General features: G+C 46.7%; 2 protein-coding genes across 2 annotated transcripts in view; one reads left to right on the top strand and one right to left on the bottom strand.

Annotated features, from left to right (window-relative positions):
* The first annotated feature begins 34 nt into the window (after nucleotides 1-34).
* On the top strand, nucleotides 35-1515 carry BRD3OS (BRD3 opposite strand). Its single transcript, XM_031556224.1, has one exon. It carries the CDS (start codon nucleotides 578-580, stop codon nucleotides 845-847), a length of 270 nt encoding a protein of 89 aa, XP_031412084.1. The 5' UTR covers nucleotides 35-577; the 3' UTR covers nucleotides 848-1515.
* Nucleotides 1516-4117: 2602 nt separating this feature from the next.
* BRD3 (bromodomain containing 3) overlaps nucleotides 4118-18066 on the bottom strand; it is a 35360-nt gene continuing 21411 nt past the window's right edge. The window contains 8 exon segments of the mRNA XM_010720983.3: nucleotides 4118-8761; nucleotides 9523-9651; nucleotides 11476-11768; nucleotides 12290-12464; nucleotides 12467-12524; nucleotides 13342-13533; nucleotides 14054-14182; nucleotides 17602-17973. Of these exon segments, the coding sequence (XP_010719285.1) occupies nucleotides 8646-8761; nucleotides 9523-9651; nucleotides 11476-11768; nucleotides 12290-12464; nucleotides 12467-12524; nucleotides 13342-13533; nucleotides 14054-14182; nucleotides 17602-17973 (1464 nt within the window). The 3' untranslated portion in view covers nucleotides 4118-8645.

Raw genomic sequence — 18066 nt, forward strand, 5'->3', positions numbered from 1 at the left:
GGCGGTGGGGGTGGTGGGAGTTGGGGAGCGCTGGGTGGGCCTCGCCGTGACCCCTCGCTGTGCCCCCCCCCAGGTTGAAGCGGCGAAGCGAGGAGGAAGGAGATCGATGGGCGGCGAGAGACCCGGAGCGGCGTTTCGGCCTGCAGCGATGGATGCGTGATCTGCGGAACGCTGTCCGTCCGTCCGTCCGTCCGCTTGCAGCACGGGGTGGGGTGGTGTGGGGGGTCCACGCGCCTTGGCCGCTCCGCTTCGCCCCATCCGAGGGACAGCCCGCAACCCGCCGACACCGCACGCAGAGCTGCTCGGAGGGCATCGGGACACGAAGGCACTGCCAGCCGAACCGCGCCGCGATGTCGCCCGTTGGGTGAGCTGCGGGAAGGCCCCGCGTGTCCCTCCGGCGAGGCCGGGCTGCCCGCAGGGAGCGCTGAGTCCGCGCATCCCCTGCCCCGAGCCGGCCCGGCACCGGCTGCGTCCCTGGGATGCTCAGCTCTGAGCGCAGCGCTGCAGCCGAGCCGCTCCGACCCGACGGGGTGTATTTCGGGAGGAAGTTCTCATCTCTGAAGGTGCCCTTGGACAGATGAGTGAGAAAGTAATGAACGGGCGGGTGCCCCTGCCTGAAAAAGCCTTGTCCGAGGGCTACGCGAGGCTGCGGTACCGGGACACCTCTCTGCTCATCTGGCAGCAGCAGCAGCAGAAGTTGGAGTCGGCCCCCCCCAACACGTATCTGAGCCGCAGCCGCAGCATGTGGTACTCACAGTACGGCAATGAGGCCATCCTGGTGCGGGACAAGAACAAGCTGGACGTCTCCAGGGACACTGGGCAGTCCAAGTTCTGTGCTATCATGTAATTTTGTGTCAGGGATCTGCACGTGGACGCGAAGCAGGTTTGCACAACCACAAGGCTGTGTCCAAAGCAGCGCATGGGGTGGGTCTGAGCTGCTGCTGGAGGTTTCTGTTGCTGTCGGTGGCATCCCATGTTGGGTTGCAAACTGTCTTGCTCAGGATGTGAGAGCTGGCAGTGCCCAGCTGGACCACGTGGATGGAGCGCGTTGAGAACTCGTCTCAGCCTTCAAAACACTGAGCAGGAAAGGCGCACTGCAGTTTCGCAGCAAAGTGCCCTTTCTGGTGCCAGTTTGGTGTTATAGAAACAAATGACAGGTGGCACTTTTGGAGCCAGTGCAGCAGAGTCCTTCTGTAGGAAGAAAGCAGCACACAGCTCCTGGAGGGCACTCGTTGGGTGCTGCCTGCAGGCAGAGGTTGGCTGCAGAAGGAAGCAGCCTGCTGAAGGTTGCTCAGCATTTCAGTTTTGTTGCATGTAGTCGCTTGGATGGATTTATGTGCTAATTCTGGTTGGATGACATCTCTCACTGTAGTAGATTTGGCGTGTGCATACTTGTTTGGCAGTGTTTGATTCAGCCAATGGAAGGCAAGGTCAGGCTGAGAACCACAGAATCACAGAATCACAGATTGGCCAGGGTTGGAAGGGACCTCAAGGATCATGAGTCTCCAACCCCCTGCCACATGCAGGGCCACCAACCTCCACATTTAATGCTAGACCAGGCTGCCCAGGGCTCCATCCAACCTGGCCTTGAACACCTCCAAGGATGGGGCATCCACAGCCTCTCTGGGCAGCTGTTCCAGCACCTCACCACTCTCATAGTAAAGAACCCAACCCAGCAAACACCCAAACCTTTCTTAAAAACAAAGCAGCACCAGGGCTGTTAATTGCGTGCCCAGCACTGCAGTGTAGCACTGGGCTGAAGGCACAGCCCTGCCTGGACACCCATCCAGCAGTGCTCAGCTCCAGGCAAACCAGAACCTGGTGTTGACCTCAAGGTGGATCATTTACCTGCCTAAAATCAGGCATTCTGTTGTATTTATCTCAAACCTCTCCCTTTCGATATTGTTCAAGCACTTTATTTTAACACAGTGAAGAAGAACCTCCTCCCCCTCTCCCGTGTGTGCTGAATGCTGGAGCACAAAGGCACTGAGCAGCACACACCTGTGTCACCCTGAGACCATACCCAGTGGATGCACTGCAAACCACAGGCAGCTGTTTGTAACGTAACTACTAATGCATGTGTGTGTGTTTGGTGCTGTGTGCGTGTTTGGTGCTGTGTGTGTGTGCTTTTAAAGCTAAACCTGCTGAGATGGAGCTCCGTGCTTCACCCACCTATGTGTCGCTCTGTGCAGACTTGAGCTCGACGGGATGAGCTGGGAAATGTTCTGATGATGTTTGCTCGACCTGGGAAGCAGAACTCAGCACGTGAGCTGGACTCAGGAAGCTGCTGGGTTGGGCAGAGCAGTGCCTGGGCTGCAGGACCCGGTGGGTGCTCCTAGAAATGGGCTCACACAGCGCCCAGGGAGCACTGACTGCAGTCTGAGGATGAGGGAGAACAGCAGCACGTCCCCACCGCCCGCTGTTCCTTTACTTTTCTTATAGAAAAAAAACAAACCAAACTCACATAGATTTATTTTTTTAATTTCAGTAAGAAAGATGATGATGATCTTGGGTATAATCAGTCCTTTTTTGTTCACGTGGCTGGTAACCAAAATTCAAATGAATGAAAACTTGAAGTGCGTGCCTGCATTCTTCCAGGATATGACAGCGTGGAGAAGTGTGACTTGTCCTCCCCCTCCGTCCCTGGGTGTGAGTGCATTTTCCACAGCCGAGCCCCCATTAGTCACAGTAGCTTCGTGGAGTGGCTGCTATGAAGTGAGCGTTGCTGCAAGCAGTGGTGTTAGATGCACTTGTTGAAAATGCTGCTGTAGCCTCTTGGATAAAGTGCATTAAAATGATTTGAATGCATTGCTCTGTGCTTTTTAGTTCTGCATCTTCAACGCTGTGGCACGCAGAAGCTGCTGTCACTCCCAGTCAGCCCCAACAGGGCACAGCTGTGCACGGTGCCAGGCCAGCTGCTCTGAGCCTCTGTCACTGCGAGTGGAGGTGTGAACCAACCCCACCACCACGTTCTGTTCTCAGCCTCCTCTGCAGCCACGAGAAGCAGTGCCGCTCTGATGCAGCAATAGCTCAGCTAGGAAATGCACGAGGAAACAACCTAGAAGGGAAAGCTGAAGGATGTGGGGTTTAGTGTTAAAGGGTCTGCAAAGAGAACAAGACTGCTGCAAAGAGAGGGATCTGCCCTACTGCTGGTGTTGCAGAGGTTCAGCTTCGGGAGGGGACAGCAGTGCCTGCCCATGGGGAGAAGCTGCTGGGGTGAGGGGGAAGTGCTGGAGATCACTGATGGAAGCAGTGACCACATAGGAGGTCATAAAGGCAAGGATGAAAAAGCATTTCCTTTGGAGGAATGACTGTCAGCACGGAGCTGTGCTGATACAACAGCAAAGCAAAACAGGTTTGCTGAAACCTTTCAGATCAGAGCATTTAAAGCCAGTGAGCAGGAACAGGGTTAGAGAAAGATTAACCCTGCTGGATCCTGGCTGCTGTAACCCCTCTGTATAAATAAAGCACCAGGCACACATCCGAGAAAGCCAATGGAAAAAACCACCTCCAGCAACCAGAATAGTTTTTGGCCACTGTACAGCAATGCCAAGAACTCTGCCCTGAGTGTGAGCACTGCTGCAGCCCCTCCTTCCCCAAATGCACCTCCTGTGTCTCGGCTGCACCAGGGGGAGCTGGTAAGGAAATTCCCTCTGGTTCCTCCAGGTTTTGGGGCTACAAAACAGTCAGCATTAAACGTGGGTGATGTTTTCAACTTCTCCTACTGCAGGTCAGCTTCCCTCCATCAGATGCAGCTCTCACACATCATCCCTGGGCTGCCCCTCTGCATTAAAGCAGTCCAAATCTCTCACCACAGGAGAGGTGCATTTTGCCCATTGGGTGCTGAGCTGCCACGCAGAGGAGCTGCAGGCCACACTGGCAGCCCGGCATCTCCTGTGCCCTGCAGGCACATTGCCCCTAAGGGCAGCAGCAGCAGCGGGACTGCAATCTGACATCTCCAGGCTCACAGCACCGGGCTGTGCAGTTCGTTTACGCTCCTCCGTTAGCAGTGCTATGCAGCTGATCACTGCACCAAACCCTGCTGGCTTTCGGCTGGAGAAATGCAACATGAAGGAAGGTAGAGAGGAGGATAGAGGGTAACAAACCACACACACAGAACTGTTTTTCTTTTTATTATGAAAACAAAACAGATGCCCCAGGACCAGAGTCCATTACCAGTAACATCAAAGATTACTTCCTAACTTCTGTCTTCTTAAATTCTGTTGTGTTTGAGGCCAGCAATTTGCAATAAACAAGCTAAACTACTTACATTGACTTCTTTTTTTTTTTTTCCTTCTCTTCAGTAACTGACATTTACAGGAATATACTAGAAATGGCACTAAAAAGTTTTAAGAAAGAGAGTTACGGTAAATTTGCATGCACATCATACAGAAAAGTAACAGCTTTTGTTTTTAAATATTAAAAAAAAGAAAAAAAAAATACAAACAGCAAATCTTTCTGGATTGGTGATGCCAGTAGCAGGGATGAGCTCCCAGCGGCCTGTGCCAAACCCTAGAGCTGCTGGTTTATTTCTTTCTTTTAAAAATGACGTTTAAAAAGATATGCAAATACCATTTCTTATTTAAAAAAAATGCATCCCGTTGTTTTCACAAGCAGAAAACGCTGCTCGTGTAATGAACCCTCGGCCCAGGTTTGCCTGCAGTGGGAACTGCCCGTGGGTTGGAATCTATCTTAAAATCCAGCACGAAAAAGGTGGTGCTTTCTCTTTGCTGTGCCCCAATCCCTTCCCCCAAAGCTCCAACCCCAGACTTAAAAAAAAAAAAAAAAGTTGTTCCTCTCAAAACAAATTGACAACTAAGAGTCCCCAAAACGAAGAACTGATGAGGTCACTGCAGGCTGCTTCCACCACACAGCACACGGGAAGAGAGCTCATGGTACCCAAGCTGCACACATACGTGCACACATACGTGCACACACGTGCCTGGGGTGGCTGCGTGCATCTGTTACAAACAGCCAACAGCTACAGAGCCCCGAAACATCAGCTCTGCAGCCACAAACCCCGTAGGTAGGAAAGCTTCAAATCACAGCAGTACAAAACTGACGAGGTTCGGGCAGCAGAAAGCTGCTGTACCCAACAGAGCTCCTCAGTGGACAAAGCAGGGCTGAGCCCCGGGGTGTGGGTCTGGGCCCACTGAGCCTGCATCTGATGGGCTGCCCAAAAACAGACCTGACCATCAGAGAAAGCTCAGCCAGGTTTTAAAGGTGCAGTAATGCTGGTTGATGGGTCTCTGCTCAAAAAAGGAACTTGTCAGAAAAAGCAGGTTCGATAAACCTGTGTGTGCACCTATGAAATCATACTGATTTCAGAGAGATCTCCCCTGGAAAACAAAGTTGCAAAAGTTTCAGTCGTTTTTATTCTGAAGTTTGGAAACGTTATTTCAAATACTATTTATACATTCGATCACTTGCAAGTGATTTCATGGCATCCTACTGACATGTCATGCCAGACCAACTCAAATAAATGTTCTGCTCTTTCAGTTTCCAACTCCATTTTAACAGCTGCTACTTACTATGGACTGAAAACACCTCTTCTTTCCTGGAGAGGCTCTGATCTGCAGATACAGAAGCATCACTAATGACATGCTGGGAGACAACAAGTGCTACAAACAATATGGAAGTGAAAGAAATCCTAAGAACAACATTTTGCAGCGAAGTCACCACTCTTTTCTTTTTTCTTTTTTCCCCTGAAACAAAGGTTGTGTCAGAATGGATTTCTCCTGCAAGCTGCCATTTTGTGGGAAACATCTTCACTGCCATGAAAGCTTTCCACTCAGTGGAAGCTGAAGCCACCACCTGTGGGCTGCTCCCTGCATAGGAGCTGCTTCTGTCCGCAGCAACCATCACCTCACATCCATGGTGTAGCTCAAGTTAATGCACATGGGAAAGGATTTCAGCAGGGAAAACCAGGAGCCTGTTTATCCATGCTGTCGTGGTACTGAAGTGGTTGCAATTAATTAAAATACTGGTTAGTTTGGATAATGCACATCTTAGACAACAGGTGAAACGCAGATGGAAACCAAGCCCATTATGAAAACAAGCAACAAAGCTCTTAATTAGGTGTATATTACATCTCCTCGTAGTCAATTCTGAAAATATATTACTAAACATTTGTCTAGGGGAAGATTTTCTTGCAAGGGTGGAATGAAAAAAAAAATATAGCAACTAAAAATAACTTTATTGTTAATGGAAAAGAAAAAAATCATTCATTTCAGTAAGAATCAGAGCACCCTACAGCTCATCTGATCCCAACACCAAGGAAAGTCCACCTGCAAAGACTTCCAGGCTCCTGCCAATGGGCCCAGCACCCTGCGACAGCACAAGGACACAAGGATGCTCTCAGCAGCAGAGCTTCTTTCAACCCTCAGCTGAAAACGGCACCTCCTTTCTACAGCCAACTCCAGGGAGCGTGTTACTGTCACTGCACAAAGACAGAGCCGTGCCAGCTGTGCGACCTGAGTGGCATCCAGCTTTAGACCCTCTGGGTACAGCCAGCAAGACCTCAGTTGATGGGCACAAAGTGACTGACAGCCACTCACCTAGGTGAGAAATAAACGTCGGTGCAACCTGCACCACCGGAGACCTCAGCAGGGTGAGTTTTAGGGCTGACCCACAGCAGAGATGCAGCCGTAGGGGCTGGTACTGGGAGAAGGAAAGGCGTAACTTTCTGTTAAACTCTGTATATTTTCTTTACAATAAAAAGCTAAAAAGTTAAGAATTTACAATAAATTTCTGCCCCTCAGGTTACAAACTTTATATAGTTACAGAACTGCTGTTTTTCCTAAAACTGGATTATAAAATGAAAAATCAACACTGTTTCACAAAAAAAATAAAATAAAATAAAAATGGAGAAGGGGAAAGACACGTGGAAATAATACAGACAACAAATAAGGTGTTCCGTTAAGAAATTACATCTACCTGCACGTCTTCAAAATCTGTACAAAACAAGAAAGAAGGGGCTGGATTGAAAAGAGAGAGGACAGAAAACAAAACCCAAAGTGAACACACAAGACATGACAGAGCACCAGACACACAACAGACTGGACCGTAGCACCTGGAGGTATGAAGTCCAGCGTATTTAAATAACATCTCTGTGTTCTTTTTCATCTGGTTTGAACCATATTAAAAGTCTGCATTTCTGCTGGTCTTATTATTTTTTAGTGAGTTTAAAATGACCAATGTGTTTAATAAATAAAGTACTCATATATACACGTGAGACAGAGAAAACGGAGTGTATTGCAGCAGTGCAGGTGAAAACATTAGGCTGACTTGTAAGAAATTGCTAGCCTTAAAAAAATGTCTTCCCCTCATCCTCACCCTTCCCTCCCCCTCCCCCTTTTTTTTTTTTTTCCCTTATAACTATAATTGAGGTAAACACTTCAGGACCTGGAAACCTGCACCCTGCATGACACAGAAGTAGCATTCCCTTTCTAGGAGCTCATTGCAGATACAAAGACAAAGGGTGGGAAAGAAACAAACAAAACCAAAAACAACCAACAAAGCACACAACCAACGTCCCTCTCTGAGTCCCCTGCCAGCTCAGCCTCAGCTGGAGCTCGAGTGCTCTTTTATTTTAAGCCCAGACTGAGGTGCTTGTCATGGAGAAAGTACTTAAGCATGTGTCTAATAATGAGCACATGGCTCCTCTTGGTCACTCTGCAGGGAGGCACTCCTTGAGGCCCAGCTGAGTACTTGCAGCCAGGAGATGTTTTCAATTAAAGCACAAACTTTCATAGAAAAATGTCAATTTCCTGGAAATTATCTATTTGATGTTAAAAATAACATTCCCAAGAAACTCCAGTATCCTTTGCTCCCTTCTTACCAACGTATTCCCAAGGAAAATGGAGATCTGGAGTGCTAGAAATCACACGTGCAAGTATTTCTATCGCTCACGTGCTGAGAATTAAATTCATGCTTAAATACCTTCCTCAACAGGTGCCTCCACCAACATTAACAAAAATGTTAGCAATCCACAGTACGTTAGATTTCTTTTTGTTTCTTCTGCTTTAAGTAAAAAGATGATAGCATCTGACATTTTCATCACACCGTAGACTTTGAGATTAAGAATACTAGTGCTAATAAACAAATACACCAACTAGTTCAAAAGCTAACATCTTTTAGATACAGTACCATTTTACAGATTTCTTTAAAGATTTTGTTTTTCCTCGTGAGCCAGGTGGGCTTATTAAAAGAGAACAATTTGGGGAGAAGGAAGGGGCAGAAGGGAGACGTACTACAAACTCTGCAGAAACCTACTAGTCATCTCCTGCAAAGAGTTCCAAGTTCTTCCATTTTCAACCAAATTTCTTCAGTAAAAGTGTATTTTAGAGACTTTATGCAAAGGGAACTGCTTGCCATAAAGTCTAGTCACGCACATGCAAAGATCTTCGACCTATTCATAAAAAAAAGCGCCCCTGAAAAATGGAAGATACTTTTTATAACACTGAATTAAAACAAAACAAGAAAAAAAAAAAACACAACAAAAAAAGTCAGAGAGGAAGAAAAACAAACAAACAAACACCTGACCACCGTGGAACAAGAGCAGTACTTTAAGGAGAGAAAGGGACACTGCAGAGCATCGGTGAGGGTGATGTCCATTCTGTGCTGTTTGTGTAAGTGTCCTTAGCTCATTCGGAATCGCTGCTGTCTGAGCTGGAGCCGCTGGAGCTGCTGCTGCCTGACTCGGAGGAGCTGCTGCTGCTGAGCCGGGAAGGGCCCCCAGAGGGAGCAGAGCCAGATTTCTCTGCAGGAAAGAAGGCAGCGAAGAGGTAACTTCCAAGGAGCTGAACTCTCAATAGAGAAGGTTTGCCAATGGCTTTTGTTATCCACAGCTTCATTCATGGCTTCGTTTTGCCTGGTCAGTTTATTGACCCACTGACTTTGCCAGCTGGAACAATGGCCGGCCCGGGGGACAGCAGGGTTTCTAGTGCTGCAGGTGGCCATGAAAGTCTGGGCCCTGCACTGGAGCCCTGTGGAGGACACTGCAGTGCTCCAATGCAGGGCCCAAACCTTCATGGCCACCAACAGCTGTAAAGTGCTCCTGGCAAGGTGGCACTGAGTGCCCAGGCAGCTGTGCTCACTGCCTGCTGTGATCCAGGGCAAGGTGGAAGCAGCTCACTTTGCACTGGAATAACCTTTCATCCCATCTTTCACACTACTGCACTGTGAGGTGGCTTTTTCAATCCCACAGTGGAGAAAAGTCACCTATTAAGCATGGTACTGGTTTGAACTGTGGTACTGGTTTACTGTGATACTGTATGAACAACCCTGCAGAGACTAACCGAGCAGCATATCTTGCTCTCAAGTTTGAATCACCTCTAAGACAGGTCCTGTTTACCACCAAAAGGAGTTTCCAACAGGACAGGGATCAGAGCAGACCCCGAAGAGCAGCTCAGGTGCCCAGCAGTAACTTGTGTCCCCACAGACTGGGGGAACTCCCATAAATAAGCCCAAGGCACACACAACTTCTCAGGCATCAGCAGCACACAGAACCATAGCCATTACCTTTCTTTGCAGGTTTCTTGTTGTTGTTTAACTGCCCACTGACATCCTGTAGCCGTTTTTCTAGTTCTTTCTTCTTTTCCTGAGCTAACTCCTCTTTAGACTTTGCTGCTTGCTTTTTTCCACTTGCAGCTGTGGAAGAGGAACACACAATTTCTGAAACTGCATTGCTGACGGTGAAGAAAGGAGTGGACACTGCTATTTTACAGGGCACGTAAGTCTGTGCAAACACTTTGCAGTGAAGCTGCTAAGATCAAGTGACCACGTAGCAACTACACAGCTCAGATAAAGGACTACACATGAAGTTGCCTGGATCATCAGTCACCATCATCCTGTAATATGCACCTTTTGAGAGAGGCCTTCTGGAAAGTGTTTCAGAAGAGAGAAATATCCATGTAATAACCTTGTGGTTACAGGTTACTTACCAGCTAGTTACATGGTCAATAGTTACACATTTTGTTATTACAGAATTGGTACATGGCTTTTCTGCCCTGTAAAATAACCTGTGCCATTAAATGTTGTCAGAAGGAAGCATCTGCCATTAAAACTCAAGACACCTCACGTGAGAATTGATTGCTTTAAGTTGCTTTAAATATAAAGCAAAACAAACAAATTAAAAACCAGCAAAGGCTGGCAGACAACAGGAATGCAGCTGCCTCGGTCAGGACGGAAATGGTGAGGAGTAGCAGCAGTGCTAATGCTTCTGAGCAGAAGAAATATCACTCACAAGAGTAACTGAACACAGGTGTTGGCCAGTATCAGCAGCAGATGGGAGCCAGATATTTTGCCTGATCCAGCAAGGAAATGCCTATATTTCTGCACACTGCTTTCAAAAAACTTTTTTTTTTTTCCCCCCTTTAAATGGAAACTGGAAAGCAAAGTCCTAAGAGGGACTGTGAACACTGAGCACCACAATAGGCAGCAGAGAGCAGGAGAGTCTGGGGAAGGTCAGCATGGTGCCTGCTGACCGAGCACACCAGCTCAGGGCATAGTGGGCTCAGAGCAGTGGACAGACAGACATCTGGGGTCATCTGTGTCACTCCAAAGCAAAAGGATGCTTCTAGTTCCTAGCAACTCTGGAAAATGCTTTCCTTAGCTGCTCCAGAATTTAAGGACTTAGAGGAGAAAGAAGAAATCAAACCAGCGTAGTAAAAAGCAAAAAAAAGGGTCAAAGTCTGAGCTTTGCTCAGATGACCTAGAAGTCCTGTGGTAACAAAACAGAGGTGCTCTGCAAGAGTTGTGAGTAGCTTTTGTGTTATATTCTTAACAGAACAACTTCCCTCTTAACAGATGGACCGAGCCAGGACCATCTCAGGGAAGTGCCATGCTACTGCAATTTAGCTGGGGCTCAACTGTCCAAGGGCTACAATTCACTCTGTGGTTGAAGCACAGAAAAGCCTGTACCATACTGCACAGTGCACTCCCCAGTGTATTAACATGCACCTCCTTATCTGACACGTTATTATATGGTAATCAGGCCAGGTAGGACTAGCAGTTTTGTGGCAAGCATACAACTCAGACACACCCAGAATCCTTACCTCACCCAAGTAAATGTGTGCAATTCATTAATTTCCTTGGTGTTTGGGTTTCAAACGACACTTTCTTCCTTCTTAATTAGATGATAAACTATTCAGGGTAAGAAACTGATCCTTCCACATATACGCATGTTACCCACAACATAATGAGACTGAAACTGTATTGCTTATCTAGAACGTAGAAGGCACTAAAAGATATCACACAGGTCTTGCAGAGGAATACAATGACCCTCCAAGTCTCCTTGTGAGGGCCATATGTGAAGGAAAAAAAACAAAATTCTGCTATGAAGAATCTCTAGAAGTCCCAGTCATCACATACCCAGCAGTTGGATGAGAATCCCAACACACAACACACATGCCCTGACTCCAAAGCTGAGCCCGAGGGCTCATGAAGGAACGTGTGCCCCAAGAGGTAACTTACAAAATGGTTTCCTCTGTTTTTTCTGTAAACAAGATTTCACGTATCTCTCCAGTTCTCGCAAAGTCGTGGGCTTCAAGGTTTCAAAATCTATTTCTATCTCATCAGGATTGGAGTCCCTGAGGGAAGGTTCTCGTGACTGGATGATGTGCACCACTCTGCCCAGCTTCTCCCCAGGCAGGCGGTTGATGTCCAAGCTGAGCTGTCGTTTCTCATCATAGGTCATGGGCAGGCCTTCCTCCTCCTCATCCGAATCATAGGTTGCAGACGCCTGTTTTCCTCCTTTCTTGGGCTGCCTGGGGAGATTGGCAAGCATGGAAACATTCATGGGTATATAAGGAGCAATGAACTCTTCCTTCTACTCCCCTTGTAACAAACATCCCAATGCTTCTGGCTTTGAACCTCTAGCCAGAGAGCTTGAACAGCACCACAACTTTTGAAAAAGTTCAGAAATCTGAGATAAGCTGTTCTACTCCAATTATATTTTAGTGCTGTGAGGCATGACAACAAGCCGAAGCAGCAGGGGGCAGAAACAAAATAGCATGTTATTGCTGGCTGGGTAAAAAGGCAAAACCTTATCGGAGAGTGACTAGGCAGGGATTCTGAAAGAGTCAGAAAGTGGAAATGTGATGGCTGTGCTGCCAGCCCTAACTCGAAAACTCCCTGAAGCTGTCTGTAATGGAGACACTATTTGATGGTGAGTTAACCATGCTGACAACTGAGCTTCACCAGGGAACAACAGAACAGGAGGGACAGAACTGGGCTGAGAGCTCTTTGTGCTCCCACTTAAGGCAGTTTGCAGGAGACAAGCTCTCACCTGCTAGCTGTGGTCGTGCTGTTTGCCTTTTTAGCTGGGGCTTTCTTCTGCTGGGTTTGCTTTGGTGGTTGAGCCACCTTAGGCTTCTTCTCCTCCTCAGGTTTTACTTTGTGCTTTTCCTTTTCCTTCTCTTTGTCTTTCTTTTTCTTCTCTTTTTCCTTCTTCTCTTTTTTTTCTTTGGTTTGTTCACTGGTGCTTGTGACAACGCAGCTAGCTGCTCGTGGACTGCCTTTAGCTGGAAGAGAATGGTGAAAAAATAAATCAGACATCAAGGCAAGATAATTGTTGCCTCCACATACTCTTCCTTCCATATCCTGGACACATAAGTGTATCTCAAAGTTAGTGAGCCTGCAGACTGAACTTAGGAAACTCTGATTTGAAGTTCTTTAAAGAATGCAGTGCAGGTGTGCAGAAGCTAACTGATGTGAAAACTTAATTCTTGCTTCATAAGAGGCAAATAAGAGGCTGACAATGTAGGCTCTGAAATGCTAGGTTTACTTCCTAAGCTTCCTACTACCTTGCTCTGAGACACTGGATAAGGTGCTTTATTAATGCTTGGTTATATTACAGCAGCACATACAACCACTGTAGCAACTTGCACTGTACATGTGCATAATAAGAAAAGCTATGGCTTATGGTCTTGCAACCACAACAGTCAAAATAGTTTATTCTCTGGACTACACAGAAAACTTCCCACAGGAACTTGTGACAGATTTTGTTGTTCTTGAGCTCTCATACTAAATGAATCTCCCAGTGCTTCCCAGACTCCTCCTATTGATGGTGGTTGAATACTCTGGGATGCCCAGAAAGAAGCCCAGAGCATCAGCACTGAGAATGGTTATCTCAAAAGAAAATTAACATCGCATCAAAAACGCACTAATTATTTCCCTGCTGAGAGCTTTCCTCTTTGAGCTGGCAGAAGGAGTGATCTCCCTGCTGCATCTCAGGCTAGCTGGGATTTTTAAGAACAAAATTAAATCCTCCTTCCTGCTAAGCCCTTTTTACTGCAGACACACACACACACACACACACAGCTTGGCCACTACAGTAACCTGCTCCTGGAGCTCTGCCAGCCGAGTCGCTCGCTCTTCTTCGGAGTCTGAGCTATCTGAGTCAGAAGAGCTCTCCTCACTGCTGTGACTGCTCTCTGTGCTTTTGCTCACAACTGGTGCTGTTGGAGGAGGAGGAGGAGGGGCCTCTGCAGGCTCATCAGGCATCTTTGCAAACCTCATCTCGAAGACATCCTACAAGAGAGAGGGAAAAACTGGTGACAAAGGAGCCTCACCCACGAAGACCTCATTCTGGTCTTTCAAACACAGCAGACACATTACCATAGAGCAGGGTCTTACTGCACTAAATAAGGTGCTGTAATAATGAAAGATGATGAGCGTTCTAGACATGGACTGAAATCATCACAGTAGGAGATACTCCCCCTCTTTTGAGGGGCAAAGTTCAAGGCTTATCCAAGACTTGGCAGGGGAAGTTTTCTGAATCTCCACGTTTTGTGGCCCAAGAAAGCATTCCCATTATTCTACATGCCAATGATTGTAAAATTTTAAGAGTGGGATGTGGCATTGGGCTATGCCACGTGCAGAGCATGACATTTCTGCAGCAGAGGCCATGAAAAGGCTCTTTTCAAGGGCTGAAGGAATCACTGACTCACCCTCGATGATGCCAAGAGCAGATCCATGCTTGGATCTCTGAATGGACCCCTCATAGCTGAGCTAAACAGACCCTGAAAGATGCATTCAGCTACACCTTTACCTGGAGCTTCCTGGCCATGGCTACCACTTCGTGGTCTGGAGGATTGTACTTGTAACAATTAGAGAACATTAACCGAATATCTGCTGCAAAACCTTGTGCATCCTGGTATTCCCGACTGTCCATCTTTTTCTGCAAGCAAACAAGCCAAAGGAGAAGGGGAGATAAAGCCATAAACAAAAGGCATTTGTAACAACTGCATGGAGGACACGTGCGTCATGGAGAGAACTCAGAACAACTTCCAAAATCACATTTGTCTAGGAGAGCAGTAGTTTGATCAGGCTTATTAGTTTCCAAAGAACACTTAGAGTCACTGCTTTTTTAAAAAAAAGTAAACAAAAACCAGACAACTAAAGCTAATCTAGTGCCACAATAGTTTAAATTCTCGTAATTCTAAATTTGGGTTATTTTCTTTGTTTTTAAACAATACTCTGCAAGTCTGTCAGTGCCCGTAGTTTGTTAGAGAGCCATTTAGAAAATGTTTACTGGACCAGAAACAAATGTAAGTATAGCAAAGGACAAAAGGACAAGAAGTCAACAGAGTTACAACTAAAGGAGTACCCTCAGCACGAATTTCTCCATGCTGCTTGGGTATGTTTACTGCAGAAGTCTGAAAAGGCAGAAAAGATGGCTAGCACCTAGTCTGACTAACACAAAGCCTCATTTCTCTTGGTGATGTCTACAGCCAGACAGGCACTTAGAGTTAAGCTACAAAAGCAACTCTTGATTTAATAAAGTCCAACTGAGAGATACAGAATGGATACAGAATTTGCTTTTTATGAATCTGTGCCTAATGCTATTTTCTCACTGCAGTGAGGATAAGCATCAGGGGCTAAATATTTGCACCTTGATCCTCTCATTTTCCAGCTCTCACCATCATCCACTTCTCTTGCTGTCTGGGACTGAATGACTTGGTTTAGAAAACAATTCACAGCATTCCTAGTACTTAATTGATTTTATGCATGTATTACTACCACATATAAAATCTTAACTCCAATTACTCCTTCCAAAAGGAAATTTAAAGAAGGTTAACACTAGATTTCATTTGCATTTTAAAGAGTTTAAAGAAACTCATCGCTTGCCAAGTGCTTGCAGGCCTCCCTTTTGTATGCCTGCTGCATCTGCATCCCCCAGTGAAGGGAAGGGGCTGCCTGACAGACACAGCAGACAGGATGGGTAGATTCATCCTCCATCAGAGCAGAAGGCCCAGGGTCTGCAGCTCACCCCGAGCAAAACTCCCACTTGCCCAGTGGAAGCAACAGACGTTTCACAGCTCCACCACAGATACTGGTAACACCTTGAATCACTGCAACGAGTGCTGCAGCTGCTTTGGTTCAGAATGAGGCAGAATTTCACCTCCAGGGATGCAGCTCCGGAGGGGCCTGCACACAGAGCAATGAACTCCTGCACCACCTCACCCCGCTGTACCACAGCTAGATGCCTGCCAAACCTGTGTCACGAGAGCTCGTTTTCTTGGTAAAAATAAAGGAGGAAAATCCTCCAAACTGCAGCACAGAGATGGAAAGGGAATTATGTTTGTGCCTCTCCTGTCTGAAGAAGAGCTGGCCTTGTTTGAAAAGTGTCTCAGGCCAATTCCAAAGCAAAACAATATGTTCAAACGAAAGGGGCCATTTATCCTAAAATACATCTTACTTTGTGAAAGGCCTTTTTGATACGCTGTATTTGTTTGGCACGTTCAATGGCTGATTACAGCCTGTGAAATACATTTCAGCATCTAAGGCTTTGCTTTCATCCAAAACCAACAGTTTCATAGCCCAACAACATTTTAATCTGTGGATTTTTTCTTTTTTTTTGCGCTTTCTTGTAAAGAAAAATTAACTTGACAAAAGAAAAGAGATTTTAAAATTATGCAACAGAATATATTTGGGCTATAAACTCATTTTGAGATATTCAGCTGTTAACAATTTTTTTTTTTTTCCCTCACATTTACAATGGCAAATCAGAAGTCATAGACAGCAGGACTGGAGGGCTGGGAAGGCAGCTAGAAAAATCTTATTTCTCTCAGCAATCAATTGTATTGTTCAGTATCCTTTAATGTTCAGAAATGTTTCCTAATGTCTCGCCTCTCCTGCTTTAAAATAAGCCTCGTCCTGCCCACAAAGGATGAAGAGAAGACGCTGTTCCCACCCTTTCTGCATCAATCTTTTACAAGTTTGAAGACCTAAAACGGCCCCTTTTCGTCTTCTCCAAGGACCTCAGAGCACAACAGAATGGAAACCTGGGATCTTCCTCTCTCAGCAGAGTATCAGTGAGGCACAAGAGCTCCAGCTTCCCAAACTACTACGTTCAACTCAGCCCTCATCCCACCTTTTTACCACTTGTTTCAGGCTCCCACTTCTTGCCTGCAGCTCAACTCACCCTTCTTATTCTCATCTCTCCAAGGAAATTGCTGCAGGCCTGTAGCAAAGCTTGGGTAAAACCCAATCAATAATAATTAGGACTTAGATAACAGCTTCCAGACATCTGCCCTCACAACAGCCCTGTGAGGTAGGTTAAGCATTATTCTCTCCATTTTATGGTAGGAAAAACAAAGGCACAGAGCCGTGGGGAAACTTGCCAAAGACCACGGTATCAGGGCAGTTAATAACTCAGACACCACTAACTCTTTATCTAGCCCTCAGCACAGACTGTGATGACTATTCTCTCACCACCTTAAAACAGAGTAGCTGCAGTAAGAACCATTGCAGCACCACAGCCAACTGGCATGGCACACCAGAGCACTGCTAACTGCTTGCCAAGGAACATATAAGGAACCAGGAATGCAGCTGCTCTTTAGTCAGCCTTTGAGACAATCCCACACAGCGGCCAAGTTGGGTGCACAGCTCGTCCTGGCATGCTCCTGAAAGCCAGCAAACACACCTTAACTTTCTGCACACAGAAGGAAGCCTCATCTCCACCAACACTGACTCCAATGGACAAGCATAAGATGGGAACTAGAGTAACACAGCTGTCCTCCACAGATATTTAGAAGGGACTCAGAGAAACTTCCCTGTCTTCTGAGAAAAATATACTGAATATTGGACCACACTAAGCTAAGGTCCTGAAGAGCAAAGCTTGAACCACATAAGCATCACATCATTTCCTCCCCTCACCTAAGCACCAGTTGATCTTCACGTTCCAGCTGGAATTGCTCAGTGTAAGCCTATCTAGACCACACATCATGCCAACAAGTAGCCAGGCAGCAGCTTCTGGAAATGGGATACTATCAATTGAATTCTATGAAATACAGCACCTCTTCTTCTGAGTGCAACATAATCCCAATGACACGAGTTTAAACAGCTGGACTATTCACAAAGAAGAGAGGATGCCATACAGTCTGCTTTGTAGGGCAGAAAAAAAGACATCCCAGGATACGGGGGGAAAAAAAAAAAATGAGAGGGTAAGGAGACAAAATATAAAAATATCCAGATAACATCCAAACGGTTTTCATTTTCCACCCTTGTCCCTTCCCTCCCCCACCAGAAGGAGTCAGTCCTCTGCAACCAGAGGGCTGAGATATCCTGCAAGAGAGGTGGTAAGGGTAGACGTACTTTAACAGTACTGAGATCCATGGGGTGTTTGATAATATCGTGATAGTCATGTAATTCCAAGGCCTCTGCATCCACGGGCTTGTAAAAGGGCCACGCGTAGGCTGCGTGCTTCTTCGAAAGCATCTCCTTGAGAATGCTGTCACAGTACTTGAGGTGCTCAGACAGTTTGCCCTTCTTCCCTGCATGCTGGGGGACCTCTCCGTCCTCGAGGTCTTTCTTTGGTGGTTTGATGGGCCGGCCGCCGCTCTCCCTCCGAGCGATGATTTTGGCCTGTTTGGGGTCTGAGAGGGGCGTGGGGGACTCGCTCCTGCTGGCAGTGATCACCGAGGTGGTGGGGGTGGTGGTGTCCGCTTTCCGCTTCACTCCCTTTTTCTGAAACAGCAAATGGGGAGAGCTGATGAGTACAAGCCCGGTTCTCAGACCGAGCTAGTAGAAACCTAGCACAATTCATCCTCATTCCTGAGA

This window comes from Meleagris gallopavo, chromosome 19, assembly GCF_000146605.3.
Source record: "Meleagris gallopavo isolate NT-WF06-2002-E0010 breed Aviagen turkey brand Nicholas breeding stock chromosome 19, Turkey_5.1, whole genome shotgun sequence".
In the NCBI taxonomy this organism is placed as follows: domain Eukaryota; kingdom Metazoa; phylum Chordata; class Aves; order Galliformes; family Phasianidae; genus Meleagris; species Meleagris gallopavo.

Coding starts and splice junctions, on each gene's coding strand:
- BRD3OS (XM_031556224.1), top strand. CDS start 578: ATGAGTGAGAAAGTAATGAACGGGCGGGTGCCCCTGCCTGAAAAAGCC.